Raw genomic sequence first — 16216 nt, 5'->3', positions numbered from 1 at the left:
ATTTCGACAAATCACTATGTGGATCACCATTAGAGGCAGGATAATTGTGTTGTTATGGTTTGATAAATCCTAGTTGGTGTACAAAAGTCAAAAGCGAAAAGCCAAGGAAGACTCCACCAAAGAAAGCAAACACCAAACTTTCAAGTATTTTAAAATCTTTCTCTTATGGTCTTTCTATATTAGTTTCAATTTTAAGTGATCCATAACCTAAGGGGTTAAAATTTTAATAATATTTCACTGGGTATGATCACTATAGCATGATTTGAATCCCCAACATGTGTGTTACTTATCAGAAAATCTATTTCCTTCTTAAGTCGACTAGCAAGAATCTTCATGATAATTACAAACCAATCAATGGACTTTGTACCTAAAAAAATAAAAAGACAAACTCAACAACCAATAATCAATCCATCAACAAGACATATATTTAATTTCCAAACATATGATTCATCAACAAAAGACAAAAAAGTGTTACCAAGAGAGAAGAAGCAAATTGGCAGCAAATGTAGTTAGGTTGATGATGGGGAAAAGGGTTGATGACGAGGGAAGGTGAAGGGTTTGTTTAGAGGCAAAAAGGGGGATCAATAGTGTCAGGAGGCAAGGGGAAGAGAGAACATAGAGAGAGATGTGGTGGGCAAAATTGGGGCGAGCCTAACTTTGACGGAAAATCCATCGATAAGTTAAAAAACCCTGAAAGGCTATTAACAACAGAAATTCCATCCACAACTTCGTCAGTAACTCAACAAAATTCTAGAAAGACACTACCGAAGGAAATTTTGTCGCTATTGTAAAAAAGTTATTGACTAAGAGGTCCATCAAAAATTTTGTCAATAAATTCTGTCAATGATCATCAAAACCGACGAACACAATTGGTCAACAATCTTCATGCCTTCCCTATTAGCGACCATTTTTCAACGGAACTCTTTTTATCAGTAAATTTCTTCGATATTCTGTCGACCATGTGTGTAAAACAATTTTATCGAAAATCAATTGGTGATCCGTTGCAAATTGCCAATGAAAACTTTATGTCGTAACTTCTAAGTTCTCTTATGCCAAGAATTTGAAAAGAAATTTACCTCAAATGAATAGAGAAAGAAAGGTTAGATCTAGAATCCATTCTTAATCTATAAATTTTTTTTCCCGTGAAAGATGAACCAAAAACTTACATCAAAATCATCAAAGCTGCCATCAAACCTTCTAATTTTCAAACTTATCTCTGATTCGTCAACATGAAAACAAGTACATTAACGTAGAGAAAACAACAACAAAAAAAAGGAGAGACACGTTTTAAATTTCAAATGGATATTCATAGTATTTTAGTAAATGTAACTAGCAAATTGTTCAAAAAGAAAACAATATAAACCGCTCATATTGGTGGAGATGAAGTCACCCTAATTAGCCATGATGTTGGTTGATGAAAAGGAGTCAGACAAAAGTAATTTCATCTCTTCTTCGTCTTCTTCGTTTTCCATGTCATAACCTCTAGTTAAATCCAAACTTTCTCGGCTACCACCGGAAGACGATTGTGACTCCATCATCATCAGCTTTCTCTTCTTGTAATTTGCCTTGAAGCAGGCTTGTCTAAGTCTTTTGGTCTTGTCTTCCAATTGCAAATCTGGCATCTCTTCCAACAGCTTCCTCTCCCTCTCCAAGACCTCGACTGCTTCCCTCAGTTTCCTTTCACTTTCTTCACCTTCCTCCTTCTGCAACTCCTGTATTATATACCCGAACAAGCCATTAGCCAAAATGGAAAGTGAGGGAGAAGAAAGGAGGATTAAATCATGGATGATAGATACCTGAACGTTCCGGATAAGAGTTTGGAGGCTCATAAGCTTGCGGTGAGGCCACCTACGGATTCCAAGTTCCCTACAACGTTTCTTCAACAGTGTCAAGCCAACGTTAAGCTCCTTTGCCGCTTGAGTTATAGGCAAGTAAAAGTACTGGGAGATGACTTTCCTAGACAGCATTGTCGAACTGCTGCATTTCTCTTCCCTGCACCTTTTAGCACGCCTCTCTTCCTTCAGTTCTTCTCCGAAGTCTTCATTTTTACCGTTGGGCTTAAACAAGGCACCCAATTCATTCCAAAAGCCGTTGCCCTTTTCACAACCAAGTAGGTTGTTCTCTGCAACAATAGTAAGATGATCTTCTCATAATACTTTGAAGATGCTTACTATAAAGTTTAAAAAAGAGATGAACTTCTTTCTAGTTTATGACTGTATAAGCTAGTATCACCTTGAATTAGACTTGAACTTTTTTCAAAGTCCAATGAATCATATAAAGGATCCGTGTAGAAAGAGCTCATCAAAGGAAGAGCATCGAAAAAGCTCTCTTGGATGGGAAACTCATTTTGCCAATCCACCGAATTATAGTACACGCTTGCACTGAAAATTTTAAGCAGAAAGTTTATAAGAACAAAAAGAAAAATCATGTAGAAAGAAAAGTCAAAAGAAAGAAGAATGCAAACTCCTAACGCCACCTTGAATCGGGAGGAAGTTGGGTTGCGAAAGGAGAGGTTTCTTCTTCTTTGGCAACAAGTTCAGACTTAGACCAACCATTAAACGAGTAGTGACTTCCCATTTTCGTTTGAGATTGAGAGAGAGTCGAATGAAGAGAAATGAAGAGCTATCGAATTTGAAATTGGCAATCTGAGTGTTTGATGATAACAAGAAATAAAAGGAGTTTGGGAAATGTGAAGAGGCGGCAATGGTTGCATATATACTGAAGAAGTGAAGTAATTAAAGAAAAGAATTTAGTAATTGATTGGATTTTATTTGTGGAAGGTCGTGCGCCGTCAAGGATAAAACTGGCCATGCATGAATCAATGGCCCTGCTTATTTAATGCTTGCCGTGTGTGCTTGTGAGATTCACTAGGTTATTATTGAGAGAGAGAGAGAGAGAGAGAATTGATTGGTGAGACCGAGAGAGAGATTAATGATGGATTCAACCTTTTCACATTTGATCAAAGAATGGTAGATTCTGCCATGCCTAAGTCATTGGTGGGATGTTACAATTTAAATTCCATGTCCCACTAGAAGATATATATACATGAGTGGAGGAGATGTTATCGAACCTTAAGCTCTCTCTCTCTCTCTCTCTTGGAAGAAAAAGCCTTAATCTCAGTAAATTAAGCTTCTTTGACAGTAATATATACTTACTTTAGGTTAGCCCATGTTATTCTACTTATTTGACCTAATTCACCTCATATCTATATATAGATAAGGTAAATAAATATGTCATTAGAAAGTGCATTAGGATAAGTAGGATTAAACATAGAGTATCTATGACTTAATCATGAGAAGGGTTTTCACGAATCTCCCAAAAATAGGAAAGGTTAATTCTGTATACTAGAATACCAAAAAAAAAAAGGGTTGACCAATAAGTATTTAAAGGCTAATTATAAGAGGTTGGTTTCGTTACAACTGATTATTCAATAATTAAGTAAAATAGTTAAATCTACCGTAACTGTAAATGATGATAATAATCAAAAGAAAATTATATGTTTCAATGTAACTCCCTGATAATAAAAGCTTCAAAGGCTGATAAGACTCATCATTTTTTAATTTAATGGAAATAATTAAATCATAAAGAGTTAATGATCATAATTGAAAAAAAATCATATGTTTCAAAAGTAACTCCCCCACTAACTTACCCTTTGATTACTAACAACAAATTATTTATCTCCATCAATTTCAAATCTATCTTTCAAATGATTTTTATTGGTACGTTACATCCATACCATAATTCTACTGTTACAAAAGCTTGAGCCCATTCAGTTTAACTTCTTCTTCATATATTATCTAAATATCTTCTCTCTTTTTAAAAAAAAATAATAATCCAAGTCCTAAGGGTAATAATGAGTAAGGAGATCCACGTTTTTTGTGCAAACTTGGATAGAAGTAAACTGATTGTAAAAAAATGACCCACGCTTGCAATCCTCTTGTACCCTTAGGGCCCTAAACCATAGGTTAAACACGTAGCAGCCATGCAAGCATATTGCAGCGTGAAGGAGTTCATCTCAACCAAACCAAGGTTTCAGTTTGCTTAATTTCCTATTAATAATCTCCTCTTGAAATATTAATTAACATATCAACTTTATCATAATTATATATGACTGCTCTGGGTATTATATATATATGTTGCTAATTGAGAACTGTGCTTTTATTAAGATTTTTCAACATTACTTTAAATACTTTCAACATATCAATATTTTTATTGAAACCCAAAGCATTTCCATAACCAAGTAGATTCTCTGCAATGAAATTAGATAATCATAATCAGCCGCTACTTAAAAAAGAAATGAAATTACTTCCAATACTTAAGGGTGTTTATTGAATTTACAGAATGTTGCTCTTAAATTTAGTGGTGATCTTGACCTCGTATCACATTTGAATTGGTTCAACACCCAAAGAAAAAATATGAAGAATTAGTGGCTAGGAACATTAACGAACAGCATCTCTTGCATGGCCAATTCAATTCATTTTGCCAATCCAACGACCAATAATTACCCACTTGTGCACCGGAAGATTTTAGTTAGAAACTGAAAGAGCAAACAAGAGGGTACAGCCCGTCTAGGTATAATTTATTTAGTACATTAGACATCAACTTCTTGAGAATTAGAAAACGAAGAGCAAAGAAAGAAATTCCTAATGACACCTCAGATCAATGGGGAGGAAGTTGGTTGGAAAAGGTTAAGAACTTGTGTGGTATGGTCTAGCTTTGCCAAATGTTGAGGTGCTCTGTTGACAAGTAATAGGAGGCAGAATTGTGATTAAGGATGAATTAGTAAAGAAAGGTGTTCTGCATAGGGATGCGGTAGTATGCTTTCTGTGTAAGAAGGTAAACGATACAGTTAAACATTTGCTTTTTAAGTGTTACGAAACATGGAAAGTATGGATGTTATGGTGTAACATTTGGGGTGTAACATGGGTGATACCGAAAGATGCGAGAGGTGCAATTGTGGAATGGAACAATATAGACATTAAGTCGGAATGCTGTGGCACCTGGAAAGTGGCCTTCTTTACGATCATTTGGTTGATATGGTTTCACCAAAATGAAATGGCTTTCAATGAAAAAGCGTGGGATGTAGATCAAGTATTTGACATGGTGAAATTACGCGTGACATGGTGGTTCAAAACAAAATGGACAGAGTTTAATAATTCACTCTTGGATGTATGCAACCAACTAAGCATGGCAATGATACCAAAACAAGCAAAGCAACTTAAAAAGATCTGGACAATACCGCCAATGGGAATCTTAAAGTTCAACGTTGACGGTGCTTCGAAAGGAAAGTCGGGCAATGCAGATAATGGCATATAATAAAAAGAGGGAGATGGAAGGTGAGGATAACGAGAGGAAGAAGAAAATGGAAAGACTTATGTATTCTTGTTAACACTACGTAGTTTTGAGGAAAAGTGAGAAAAAAAATAAGAAAGAGAAAATACCATATTAACACATGATCATGTCATTAAGTTGTGTGGTTAAAACATGTCAATCGATACTGGGTCTGATGACAATTAATTTTTCATTAAAGTTAAGAAATTATTTGAATACAAAATAAAGAGTAAGGGCTGGTTCGGGTATAACAAAAAATTAAAAACTTAATTGGAAATATGATCATAAGTCATGAAGTTTTTTTACTATTTAACCTTTAAGAAAAGAAGTAAATGTTAAGGGTAGTAAATATCAGCAAAAGGCAATCATATGTTTCCATGTACTGAACTGCCAGATTATATATTAAAACTAAAAAGTGGCCAGGCGCCATATTAATCAATCATTTTGAAATTAAATTAAGGACTTCAAATAATTTTTTCCTGTTAATTAAGGGCAAGTTTGTGGGGGAGTTATAGATGGAAACATTATTTATTTAGATTATATGGTTTGCTGCTTTTCAAGATTTGAGTGGTTTTACTATTTCATTTATAAGAAAGTAATAATAATTTAAAAATAAGTGGTAATTAAACCAATTATTATGTACTTTAGGAGCCAGTAATTAAGGCCAGCAGTATCCATCACTGTCCTGTTGTTAGTGGTATAAAGGCCAAGACCTGAGTCTAAACTCACTAAAACTCGTGCTCCAATGTATATTTGCCATTATAAAAACCATTTTTTTGTTTATTGTTGTGATCGATAATCCAATATTACAATACCCAAGTATAATGATTAATGAACTGAACTCTTCAGAAGAAGATTATCATTGCCAGATCTAAGTTTTCAGTGCCATTGTGGCTAAGGCCTAAGGAATAAAAACCTAAGACCCACGCTTGCAATAATTTCTTCTGTTTCTGTCTCTCTTAGGGCCCTGAACGTTTACTTCCACACGTAATAGACATGCTTTCTCACAAAGAGCCTTCGTTTTGTTTTTCTTCTCCCATCTCGATAATCCATGTACCAATTAATCAACAGTTAACGATATCGAGGTATTATCTTCTTGGCTGTGATTTTATGAGGATAGAATATTTTAAACACTTGTATTAAAGGTTCAATTATACAGCTATATTTAGAGGATGCCAATCTTCAATACCCCGAACATTATGATAGTCATTGAAAACAAGCACCTGTTTTGACCCAAAAGGAAAATGCTCAATAGTATTATTAAATTACTGAAGCCTAGCTTTGAAGGAAAGCATGAGTAAATGAAATTATATCTAGATAAAATAATAAAAGGTTATTTCTCATTCAAGATCATATTTAAGAAAAAAATAGATTTAGAGACAAAGAATAATAGATAGTAGTTTCTATTAATCATGCATGGTCATGACTTAGGAGCAGCCACCTCCTTCCTTCAACTTTCCTGTGGAATGCACACTTTGATAATTTTGTAATTGGTAGATGTACCAGCAATGTGGAAAGTAAGATATTGATAGAATTGAGAGAAGTGAACTTGAGTAAGTTCCCTAATCACACCAAGTTACTTCCCATTTCATTATTGATAAGTGCTGTCCTATTCAGAACTTAGTTTTGTTTTAGTATCTTATACCTTTTAAAATCGATGAATAGAGATGTTTCAAAAGAAGTTGGTTAAAGGAATAACACTGTACCTACGTATATTTGTTCTTTATAACTTAATGCTTGTGGGTTTCACGTGGAATTCGCACTCTTTCCAATTCATTATAACACAATATATTGAAAGCTTGAAAGAAAATGTCTAGGCAACATAATATCTACAATATTGATTTCGCTGGTCAAGATAATCTTATCTTGAATTAATAAAGGTATTCAATTATATATGTAAATTACTAATAAAAAAATCTCCACTTTCCTGTGGAAAGCATACTCCTTCCAGAGTATACGGCTTGATGTCTATTTAGCCAGAACTTCTTTCTCAGTTTAAGTGCTCCTTTATTCATCAACCCAATCTTCTTGATTTGTTAGTTTCATTTGACAAAAGTTGGCAGGTGTTGTAAAGGTACCAATTCTGTTTTTTAGTGAATAAGTAAAAGCTCTTTCTACGGTTGTCTTACGAATTTGGTATTGAATTATACTTACACTATGATACTTGAAACTTGAAAAGTGGCAAAGGTGTCCTCCAGCAGCTAGCTCCTTCCTCAGCTAAATATATGTATTATACTCTCTCTCTCTCTCTCTCTCTCTCTCTCTATATATATATATATATATATATATATACACACACACACACATATATATATACATGTTTTATACATTTTTCATATTAATTAGTAATATTTTCTATCTATCATATTCGTCTTATCAGATTTCATGCACACTCTCTTCACATGATTTTCTTAACCTAAAAGAAAATTATTACATAAATTATGTCAAGCATATTTAACTTTGACAAAATTTAAATAATAAAAAAAAAATTTGCTCAATCAAATCTGAAATTTCATTAAAAACTTAGGATATTACATAACCCTGGCTACACCAGGGGAAGAACCAAGTAGTTTAGGTGGACAAGAGATGAATTGCCCATACAAAACCACTTTGTAAGGTGCCAGAGATCACGCCTACATTACACCTCATAAACATATAGCATAAATATGCCCATAACAACATAACTCATCTGAGCATATATACAAAAAAAAAAGTATTCAGCCCAGCATCACCACCTGTTAGCACATCTGCTTGCATGCCGCTCCACGCTATTTCATTCCAAGAAGAACACAGCTGTATCAATAAGTATCAGATTGAACCGTGGAGACATAGGTACATACCAGGGGCCTCTATCATCACCGTCATGCATTAAACGTCCCACTCCTATCCACCACAAATTCAGCTAAAGAGCCCGCCATTGCGTTTGCCTCCCTAAGATTATGCTCAAACGTAATATCAGCAATGGTTGTGAGATGAAAGTAAACACCTGCCACATAGCCCATGGTCTTGGGGTTGTCTCCTTCACCCACGAATACGATAATGCCCCTTGAGAATCCAACTCCACAACAAGTTTGTGAGATCCCGCCCAAGGAGTGGAAGCAAAAAATTTCAGTGCATAAAAAATCGCCATGAGCTTTGCATAATTGGAACTTTTAACACCCAAAGGCCCATAAAAAACTCCTCTAACATGGCCATTATAATCGCTAAGAACACCTGCACAACCAGCGGACCCCGATTTGCAATAGGTTGGCCCATCTACATGAAGCTTGAGTTTCAATATTCCGGGTGGGGACCAGGTCACCCCTAAACGTTCATTAATCTGTTAATCTTGTACACATATCTTCCAAGGCTCATCCCACCAACCCCTTTTATCCATAGTTTCACCCTGTTTTCACACGATTTAACCCAAAGCATAGAGCACATTTTAATGAGAAAAATCAGCTCATCTCGTCCCACTTCTTACGATTGAAAATCAAATCATTCCTTGTCAACTATAGTGACCGAAACGTAATTCTTGGGTGAATAACACTTTTGTGAAGCCATTTGTGTGAAAGAAGAGACTTTCCTTGAAGATAACTTCTTGGAAGTGATTTTACCTAACAATTTGAATTTTATATGACACCTTTGTCCAGCAAAAAGCTATGAGGCCTACACTCCAAGAAACACCAGGGCAGTCTAACGAGAATTCTGGAGGATGATGAGGCCAAACCTGAACCAATAGCAACCTAAAAACTTAGTGGCAATACCAAAAACTATAAATGCAATTGGTTTGATGCGCTTATGCGTCTTCCACATATCCCCACCTTAAAGGGTATAATAATATATACAATGATAATGATGAATGAGATAAATCTCATTCTATAAATGCCCTTCAAGATGGCTTGTGTCTTCCACGAGCAGTGCTTAATTTCTTCTTCTCTTCGACATAACTTGTCCACTTCATGGCAGCAACTCCCAACCAACGTCCATCACCCAATGATCTACAAAACTTGTTCAGAAAAGTGAATGATTCTAAGAAAAATCACAGCCAAGAACCTCTAGATGAAGAGTTCGCGAATACTGAAAGAAGGCAATGGAGGGTTCAAGTTAGCATGGGTTTAGAAGCCAACGATGGGAGAAGACCATTTTCCATTTCATCATTGTTTAAGAGTTGTGAAACAAAAATCAGGGGCGACTTGAAAGCAATGATGGGTATATGTATAGCAGGGCTAGTTACTGATGAGGGCTATAGTATGGCAACGAAATTCATATACAGTGATATGGACGCAGAGATGAAAAGGGGAGGCGGAGTACAGGATGAAGACAAGACAGAGAAGAAGCATCTGCAAAATGAGTTGGGCAGCAACTTGGAATTCTGGTTCTTTTATGCTTGTATTTGAAGATAATTCACGCTTACAACGAAAATGGAAGGAAGGAGTGTTTGCTTTTGAGTTTTTTTTCTGACGATATTGTAAAAACCAAAACAAACTAAAAACCGATTGACTGTAGGGAAGTTGCAAAATTTCTGCTGATTTTTATTCCATAATCCATTATTATTATTATTATTATTATTATCTTTTTCAATATAGCTGGCGAGAAATCTTTGCAAAAATACTGCTAGTCATAAATATAACACCCACACACACACACACACACACACACACACACACAAAGTGGATTTAAGTCGAGGGATTTAATACAAACATGTCACCAAGAATCCAGCAAAAACGTAACTCAGCCACACTTGTGGGTACGCTGTTAACTTTTTCTCTTCGTTTTTTCTTTTCTAGTGAACAAGGGGACTCAGTCTCTTTCCCATCTGTCAACCCCCTCTCCTTCTGGTTATGGGTTGTGACGGGTTTTGGAGTTTGTTACTAAAAATTTTTATTTTTATGGGTGATTGAGGATTTATAGGATATGTTTTATTGGATTGAATGGAAGAGTTGAGTTCAGGTTTTCCTGCTGTCGCGAGATCTCTCACAACTGCTTAAAACTGGATAAAGAATATTGAAGCTGCTGTTTATGTTTTCATTTCGATTGATTTTTTATTTTTTTTTTTGGGTGCTGCAACCTGAGAGGCAGAACGGAGTTGGAACTAGTTTGGAGAGACTCATATTCTCCACGAGTTGAGCGACTATGCCTATGCCTATGCCCACGAGATAAACATTAACGACTTCCCAAAAAGTATGATTTTAGAAAAATTTAATATTTAAATAAATTCTTAATTTTTTAATGAAAAAGATTTGGGAAAAGTAGCTCCATCGAGCTCAAATTGTGATTCTATCATCAATTAATCAAGTCATATTACATGAACAAAAAAATAATTGACATTAAATCTGTCGATTTGCTTTAAATCGAAAAACTTGTTTGGCTAAAAATAATAGTTTCAGAAGAATAAAGAAATATTAGAAACTTCAAGATTTATGCCTTTTAAAAAGAGATACCTTCCTTCAAAATACACACTTGTATCACGGTTAATAATTTATTTATAAAAAAAAATTTTAAATCTAATACTAATAAATAAAGCTACTATTAGTACTTATATATATTGCTTATTCAAAGAAACCTTGATTGTCATTTAGAATGGTTTATGGACATCGGGAGGAGTTAGGAATACAATAATTATGATTGATAAATCTACAAACTATTTAAACATAAACACAGGTGAGGAGGCTTTAGCACCGAAGCCATTCAGGTCCTATTACACTTGTAGGAGATGAGCTCAAAACAAGGGCCTGCTGACCAACCACATCGTAAAGAAAACCTAATGCTATATAACTAATATCTGGCAACCAAACATACAAGAAGAAAGAAGAGAAAGTATAGCATTTCCCTCAGCTAAGCAGCTTCAAATAAAGGAAACGGATATAAAGAAGCATAGCACAATAGATAAATATATATATATATATATATATATATATATATATATGTATATATACACATAATACACACGCATACCCGCCAAATTCAAGTTAAAAATGCAAAAGCATTTGAATACCAAAACTTGAAATTTTCAATTTCTTTCCATGTATCCCTTTGATGGGGTATCCAAATTAATATCCATTTACACATATATACAGTGAATCAAATTAATTGTCATTATGATAAGAGCAAGCACCTAGATATAAATCCAAAACAAGACAAAACAAACACTTCAAGCATCCAGGCAGCAATGCAGGTAAACTAAGAAACATTCCATCATGTGACATGATGACTTATAGCACACTCCAATAACAAAGGGCAGAGGGTCGACAACTCCAAGTTGCAGTTGGAAACATAACAACAATTCAAGTGCTAGGATGACCCAAAGAACAGTTTCCTGTCAGCCAAATTTCAGAAAGAGCTAAGAAAGCACCAATCTCCTACACAGCCAGAGGAAAACAAACCCTCAAAGTCCAAGAGTTTTGACACTGAGAACCATAAAGGAATTGGCATGCACGATCTGAGCTGAAAGAAATATATTAACCACTTTTCAGAATTTTAGCCAAAAAGATCATTTCCCTAGAGCCCGGTACACAAACAAGGCAAGAGAGGCAATCTGCAGCCAAACAGAGCAACATAGTATAGACTCATGGGAACATAACAGCAGTTGCTTAACTCATCAAAGAGCTTCCAAACAACCTGCCATGTGTTTACAGGAAATGGAACTCTTCCATCAGTGCGCCATGAAGAACATGGGGCATGCTTATATTCAATTAGTATGCAGATCCCTTGGTGCGCCCAAAAAAACTCGCAATTTTAAAGTTTATAAAACCATGTCCAATTAGCAACAAAGAAACCCAATCAAGTATCCATTAAGGCCACAAATGGCCAAGCATCCTGCCAAAAGGTCAACAGCATTAATACTGCATAAACTATTGATTAAAAACTAGCAGACATCAAAGCAATATTTAAGGAAAATAAATTACCCGCTTGACTCCTGTTTATTTAGTATGATACTGAAAACAGGGCAGCCAAAATGGGCATTTACTTCTAAAGAAAGATTCTACTCCCCAAGTGAGAAGAAGCAAAATCCCAAATGGCGGATCCCTCCCCATCATTCCTCCATATACCCATGCAAAGACCAAACCATCTTCCATAATTGTGCATTCAAAAAAGTCAACAAGTCGGACAGAAGTAAGGGCAATTGCTGTTGACAATGCATGAGTCACAAAAAATGGTGCATTCAGAGAGCATAAGACCATATTTGAAAGTGCATGTCAAGAAAGCACAAGACTCCATCGGACCAAAACATCGAACACAGCATTTAAGGAACACATAAATAGTTGTAGATTTGTGCCAAGTTTCACACTTCAAAGGACTGAACTATTATATTGTTCCACCCAGACAACAATGAAGAGAGCACATCCTGTTAAAAAGAAACTTCGTGCTTCGAGAGCATAAAAGCAGCAACATTAGTCCGGCAGCTGCAATCAAAGTACCCTCCTATCAGTACAATAATAATTACAAATTTGAATTAAAAAGACAAAAAGAAAAAGAAATTAACAAGCATATAGTACAAGTACAAGCACAAGTATTTTATACATACCAAAACATTCATCTTATCCAGAACGTTGACCTCCTGTTCCACGACGCTCATACGGTCCAGAACGATCACGATTGTGTCTATCACCTCCAGGACCCCCACGACCACCTGCATCCCTGCTGCGCCCACCAAACCGATCTCCATTACGATCAGGACCATAACGACTGCCGCCGCCGCCGCTGCCGCCGCCGCTGCCGCCGCCACCATAACGATCCCCCCTACCACCATACTTGCCTCCCCTAGCCCCTTCACTAGGACACTCTCTAGCAAAGTGTCCAGGTTTCCCACACTTAAAACACTCCCCACCATTAGATCCACGTCCACCATCATAACTCCGGTTACGATCGCGATCACGTACACGATCGCGGTTACGATCACCATCATAATCTCTCCCTGACCCCTGATGAGGCTGAGCTCTATCAACAGTTATATTCCGCCCATCCAAATCCATTCCATTCATTGCTTCAATAGCTTCTTCCATTGCTGTTTTATCATCAAAAGTGACAAATCCAAATCCACGAGAACGGCCAGAAAACTTGTCAACAACTACCTGAATCAAACGAAAGTTTTCTCAGTCAAAATCTTGTTGATGGTGAATTAAAATATCATAAAATATAGTTACAAGTGCAGGACAAAACCTCAACAATTAGTGCCATATGGCATTCAAAAGATAATTAAGTTCCATAACAGTTTATTAGTATAATGATTTTAACAAATAGTGCTATTTTGATTACTAGTTTTGTTCCGTAAAACATATTATTGTCATTCAAAGTACTTAAGTATTTTGGGTTTCACATTGCATTCACTCTAAATTGGAGCATAAACTGACACCTGAAAGGATAGGTTTTAAATGGGAGACTGATCACACATTCAGAAAGGAAGATGGCAGCAGTGCAGTCAAATCAAAGATACTAAAAGAGCTTATAAATCAATGAACACTATTACCCTGTGTAAAAAATACTATCTAATAAATATAACCATTTGAACAGGATCAAATTCAATGATAAAAAATCAGCAAACTCAAGTACTTAAAAGTTAAAAAATAAATAACAGAAAAGATGCCGTGAAACCATTAATTTCATGATTCATTACCTTTGCCTCAAGAAGATTTCCAAACTTTTCAAATGCATCTTTTAAACCCCTATCTGATGTTGACCATGAAAGGTTACCAATAAAACAGCGGTACTCTACCTCTTCTGGCATACTGTAAGCTGTATTTTTTCAGCAAGAAACATTACCACAAAAGTATCCAATAGTGTGCATGTTAATCAATTTGAAATATCTTCTTGGAAAAAAAAATGCCTCCACAAGATCAGCCCAAAAATGGAGGAAACATGCTCAAATACAAAAAAAAAATGTAACCTCCTACATCGAGCACAAAAAATCCACATTAACAAAAAAAATTAAGAAGCAACTTATTACTGTTAAAACTTCTATGACCACAAGAAATCAATTTTCTTGCATTCACAGTACCATTCATTTTGAAACCTCATAACTGGAAAGAAGAAAAAACTCTCCACAATAATAAATGCAGCACCAAACATTCAAATGCAATCACTTAGAAGATAAAATCATTGAAGGTATCAAGTCTTTCGGTAAATAAAAAACTAAATGAATGACATGAAAAAATTACTTCACTGCATTCAGTTAAACAAGTTCAAAAAAGAAAACATTAGACTCTGGTTGGTAGTTTCTTTTTGCTTCCATAAGTGTTGCTAAAAAGAAAACGAAAATTGTAAAAAACCAAATCATATGCCATTGAAAATGAGAAAATAATTAAAACATAACAAATATTCAATTATGAATGCTCAATAATAAAGTAAAAATGATGCCTTTTGATGTTTTAGAAGTTTTAGTTTCCAATTTTCAACTATTCAAGAGCATAGTATTTTGTTTTGTATATACAAAAGCACTTGTTGTGTTTTGCTTCCCAAAGCAAAAACAGCAACCAAACAGAGGTTTAGCTACAACTGCCACAGCAATCATCAAAATTAGCATAGCCCAATACACATCTCCTTTAATTTTTTTAAGAAAACGAATTCCCTTTCTTAATCATCAATATTGCGATCCTAAAAATATTAGCAAACATGTCTTAAAGTAATGCACTTCTGCACCATCTCAAGCAACTCTCAGTTAGCTAACTGCCGACATACACAAAATTGGCCTCACCGTCACTCCGGCTTTTCCACAAATCCCTAAAAATAATCCACAACCGCTATAGATAAACAGCTTATAAACAATCAGATATCATTCCAGAAAATTCTTAAAATCAGGTAACTTAACACTCCTAATCTGCTAATCGATTAAAAATAACAGATTGCATTTAAAAACATTATAAAACAATTCGATTTTTCAGATCTGAGGCAAAAGCGAATCGATAGAAAACAACAATTAGAAGATTGCAGAATAACCAGATTTAATGGAAAAAAAACAAAGAATCAATTACGAAAAGATAGAAATAAAGAATTCGCGTACCAGCAGAGCAGCGGCGAGTGAGAAGTAAAATTGGAAAGGTTTGTTAGGTTTGCTTTGTTTCGAAGGAAACCTAAAAGAAAAAAAAACCACTGTGGGAAGTGAGAGAGAGAGAAAGAGAATCAGCAGCGGAAAAAGTAGCGTAAGTCTACGCGGCCTTAAAGTCTTGTTTTCCGGATTTTTTTTGGGTTCCTAGGAATAATCATATGAGACTAGTTCTATGATAGCTATAATCTTATCTGGATAAATCCTTATAAATGTTTGTTAATTTAATTTAAAAAAAATCCTTAATGAGAAACTATTAATGACAAAGTGTTAAAAACCCTATAAAACAGAAAGGCACTCATAGTTACTGATTAAGAGTTTCAAAATATTTCATTTAATAGTCTCTAAAATTAACTTTATCACTAAAAATAAGATTAATTAAAAAGCAAGCAACAATTTAATTTTACTAAATGAACAATTCATATAATAAGAACCAATTTTCTTAAGGAATTATAACGCATGAGTAGTATTAGCTAGGTTAATTCCCTGAAATGTCTCATTAGAGTTATTGAGTGTTTAAATAATAATTAAGGTCACATAAATTACTTCGTAACTGAGTTAAGACATAATACTTAGAAAAGTTTTTAAATTATTTAAAAAAATTTAAATAAATTTTTATTTTTATATTATATTCAATCAAATTCTTATACTTTTATTTTGAATCAAATAAATTTTTATAACTAATGGTTGACTAGCTGTTGTTAATTAAAATGACCTTGTTATTATTTATCACATGATATTACTGATATGACATGAAAATATGGTTATTTAATATTTTTTACACTCAATATCAGTGCCCCATAAGTATAAAATGATAAGTAATATTTTGACTAATAACAATTAATCAAAATTTAATCATAAGTA

General features: G+C 34.7%; 2 protein-coding genes across 2 annotated transcripts; both read right to left on the bottom strand.

Moving 5' to 3' along the window:
• Nucleotides 1–1391: 1391 nt before the first annotated feature.
• LOC18604697 (protein RKD2) lies at nt 1392–2577 on the bottom strand. Its single transcript, XM_018117069.2, has 4 exons — nt 2477–2577; nt 2233–2381; nt 1797–2122; nt 1392–1712 (listed from the first exon to the last, which is right to left on the bottom strand). The coding sequence occupies exons 1-4, from the start codon at nt 2575–2577 to the stop codon at nt 1392–1394; spliced, it is 897 nt and encodes a 298-aa protein (XP_017972558.2).
• Nucleotides 2578–12455: 9878 nt separating this feature from the next.
• Nucleotides 12456–15472, bottom strand: ATRZ-1A (RNA-binding (RRM/RBD/RNP motifs) family protein with retrovirus zinc finger-like domain-containing protein). The gene is made up of 4 exons (XM_007037297.3): nt 15311–15472; nt 13928–14046; nt 12839–13385; nt 12456–12716 (listed from the first exon to the last, which is right to left on the bottom strand). Exons 2-3 carry the CDS (start codon nt 14036–14038, stop codon nt 12852–12854), a joined length of 645 nt encoding a protein of 214 aa, XP_007037359.3. The 5' UTR covers nt 14039–14046; nt 15311–15472; the 3' UTR covers nt 12456–12716; nt 12839–12851.
• Nucleotides 15473–16216: the final 744 nt, after the last annotated feature.

The sequence above is a fragment of the Theobroma cacao genome, chromosome 3 (assembly GCF_053813885.1).
Source record: "Theobroma cacao isolate CCN51 chromosome 3, ASM5381388v1, whole genome shotgun sequence".
In the NCBI taxonomy this organism is placed as follows: domain Eukaryota; kingdom Viridiplantae; phylum Streptophyta; class Magnoliopsida; order Malvales; family Malvaceae; genus Theobroma; species Theobroma cacao.
Note: the sequence above shows the minus strand (reverse complement) of the source record. Positions and strands in the feature narration are given on the sequence as shown.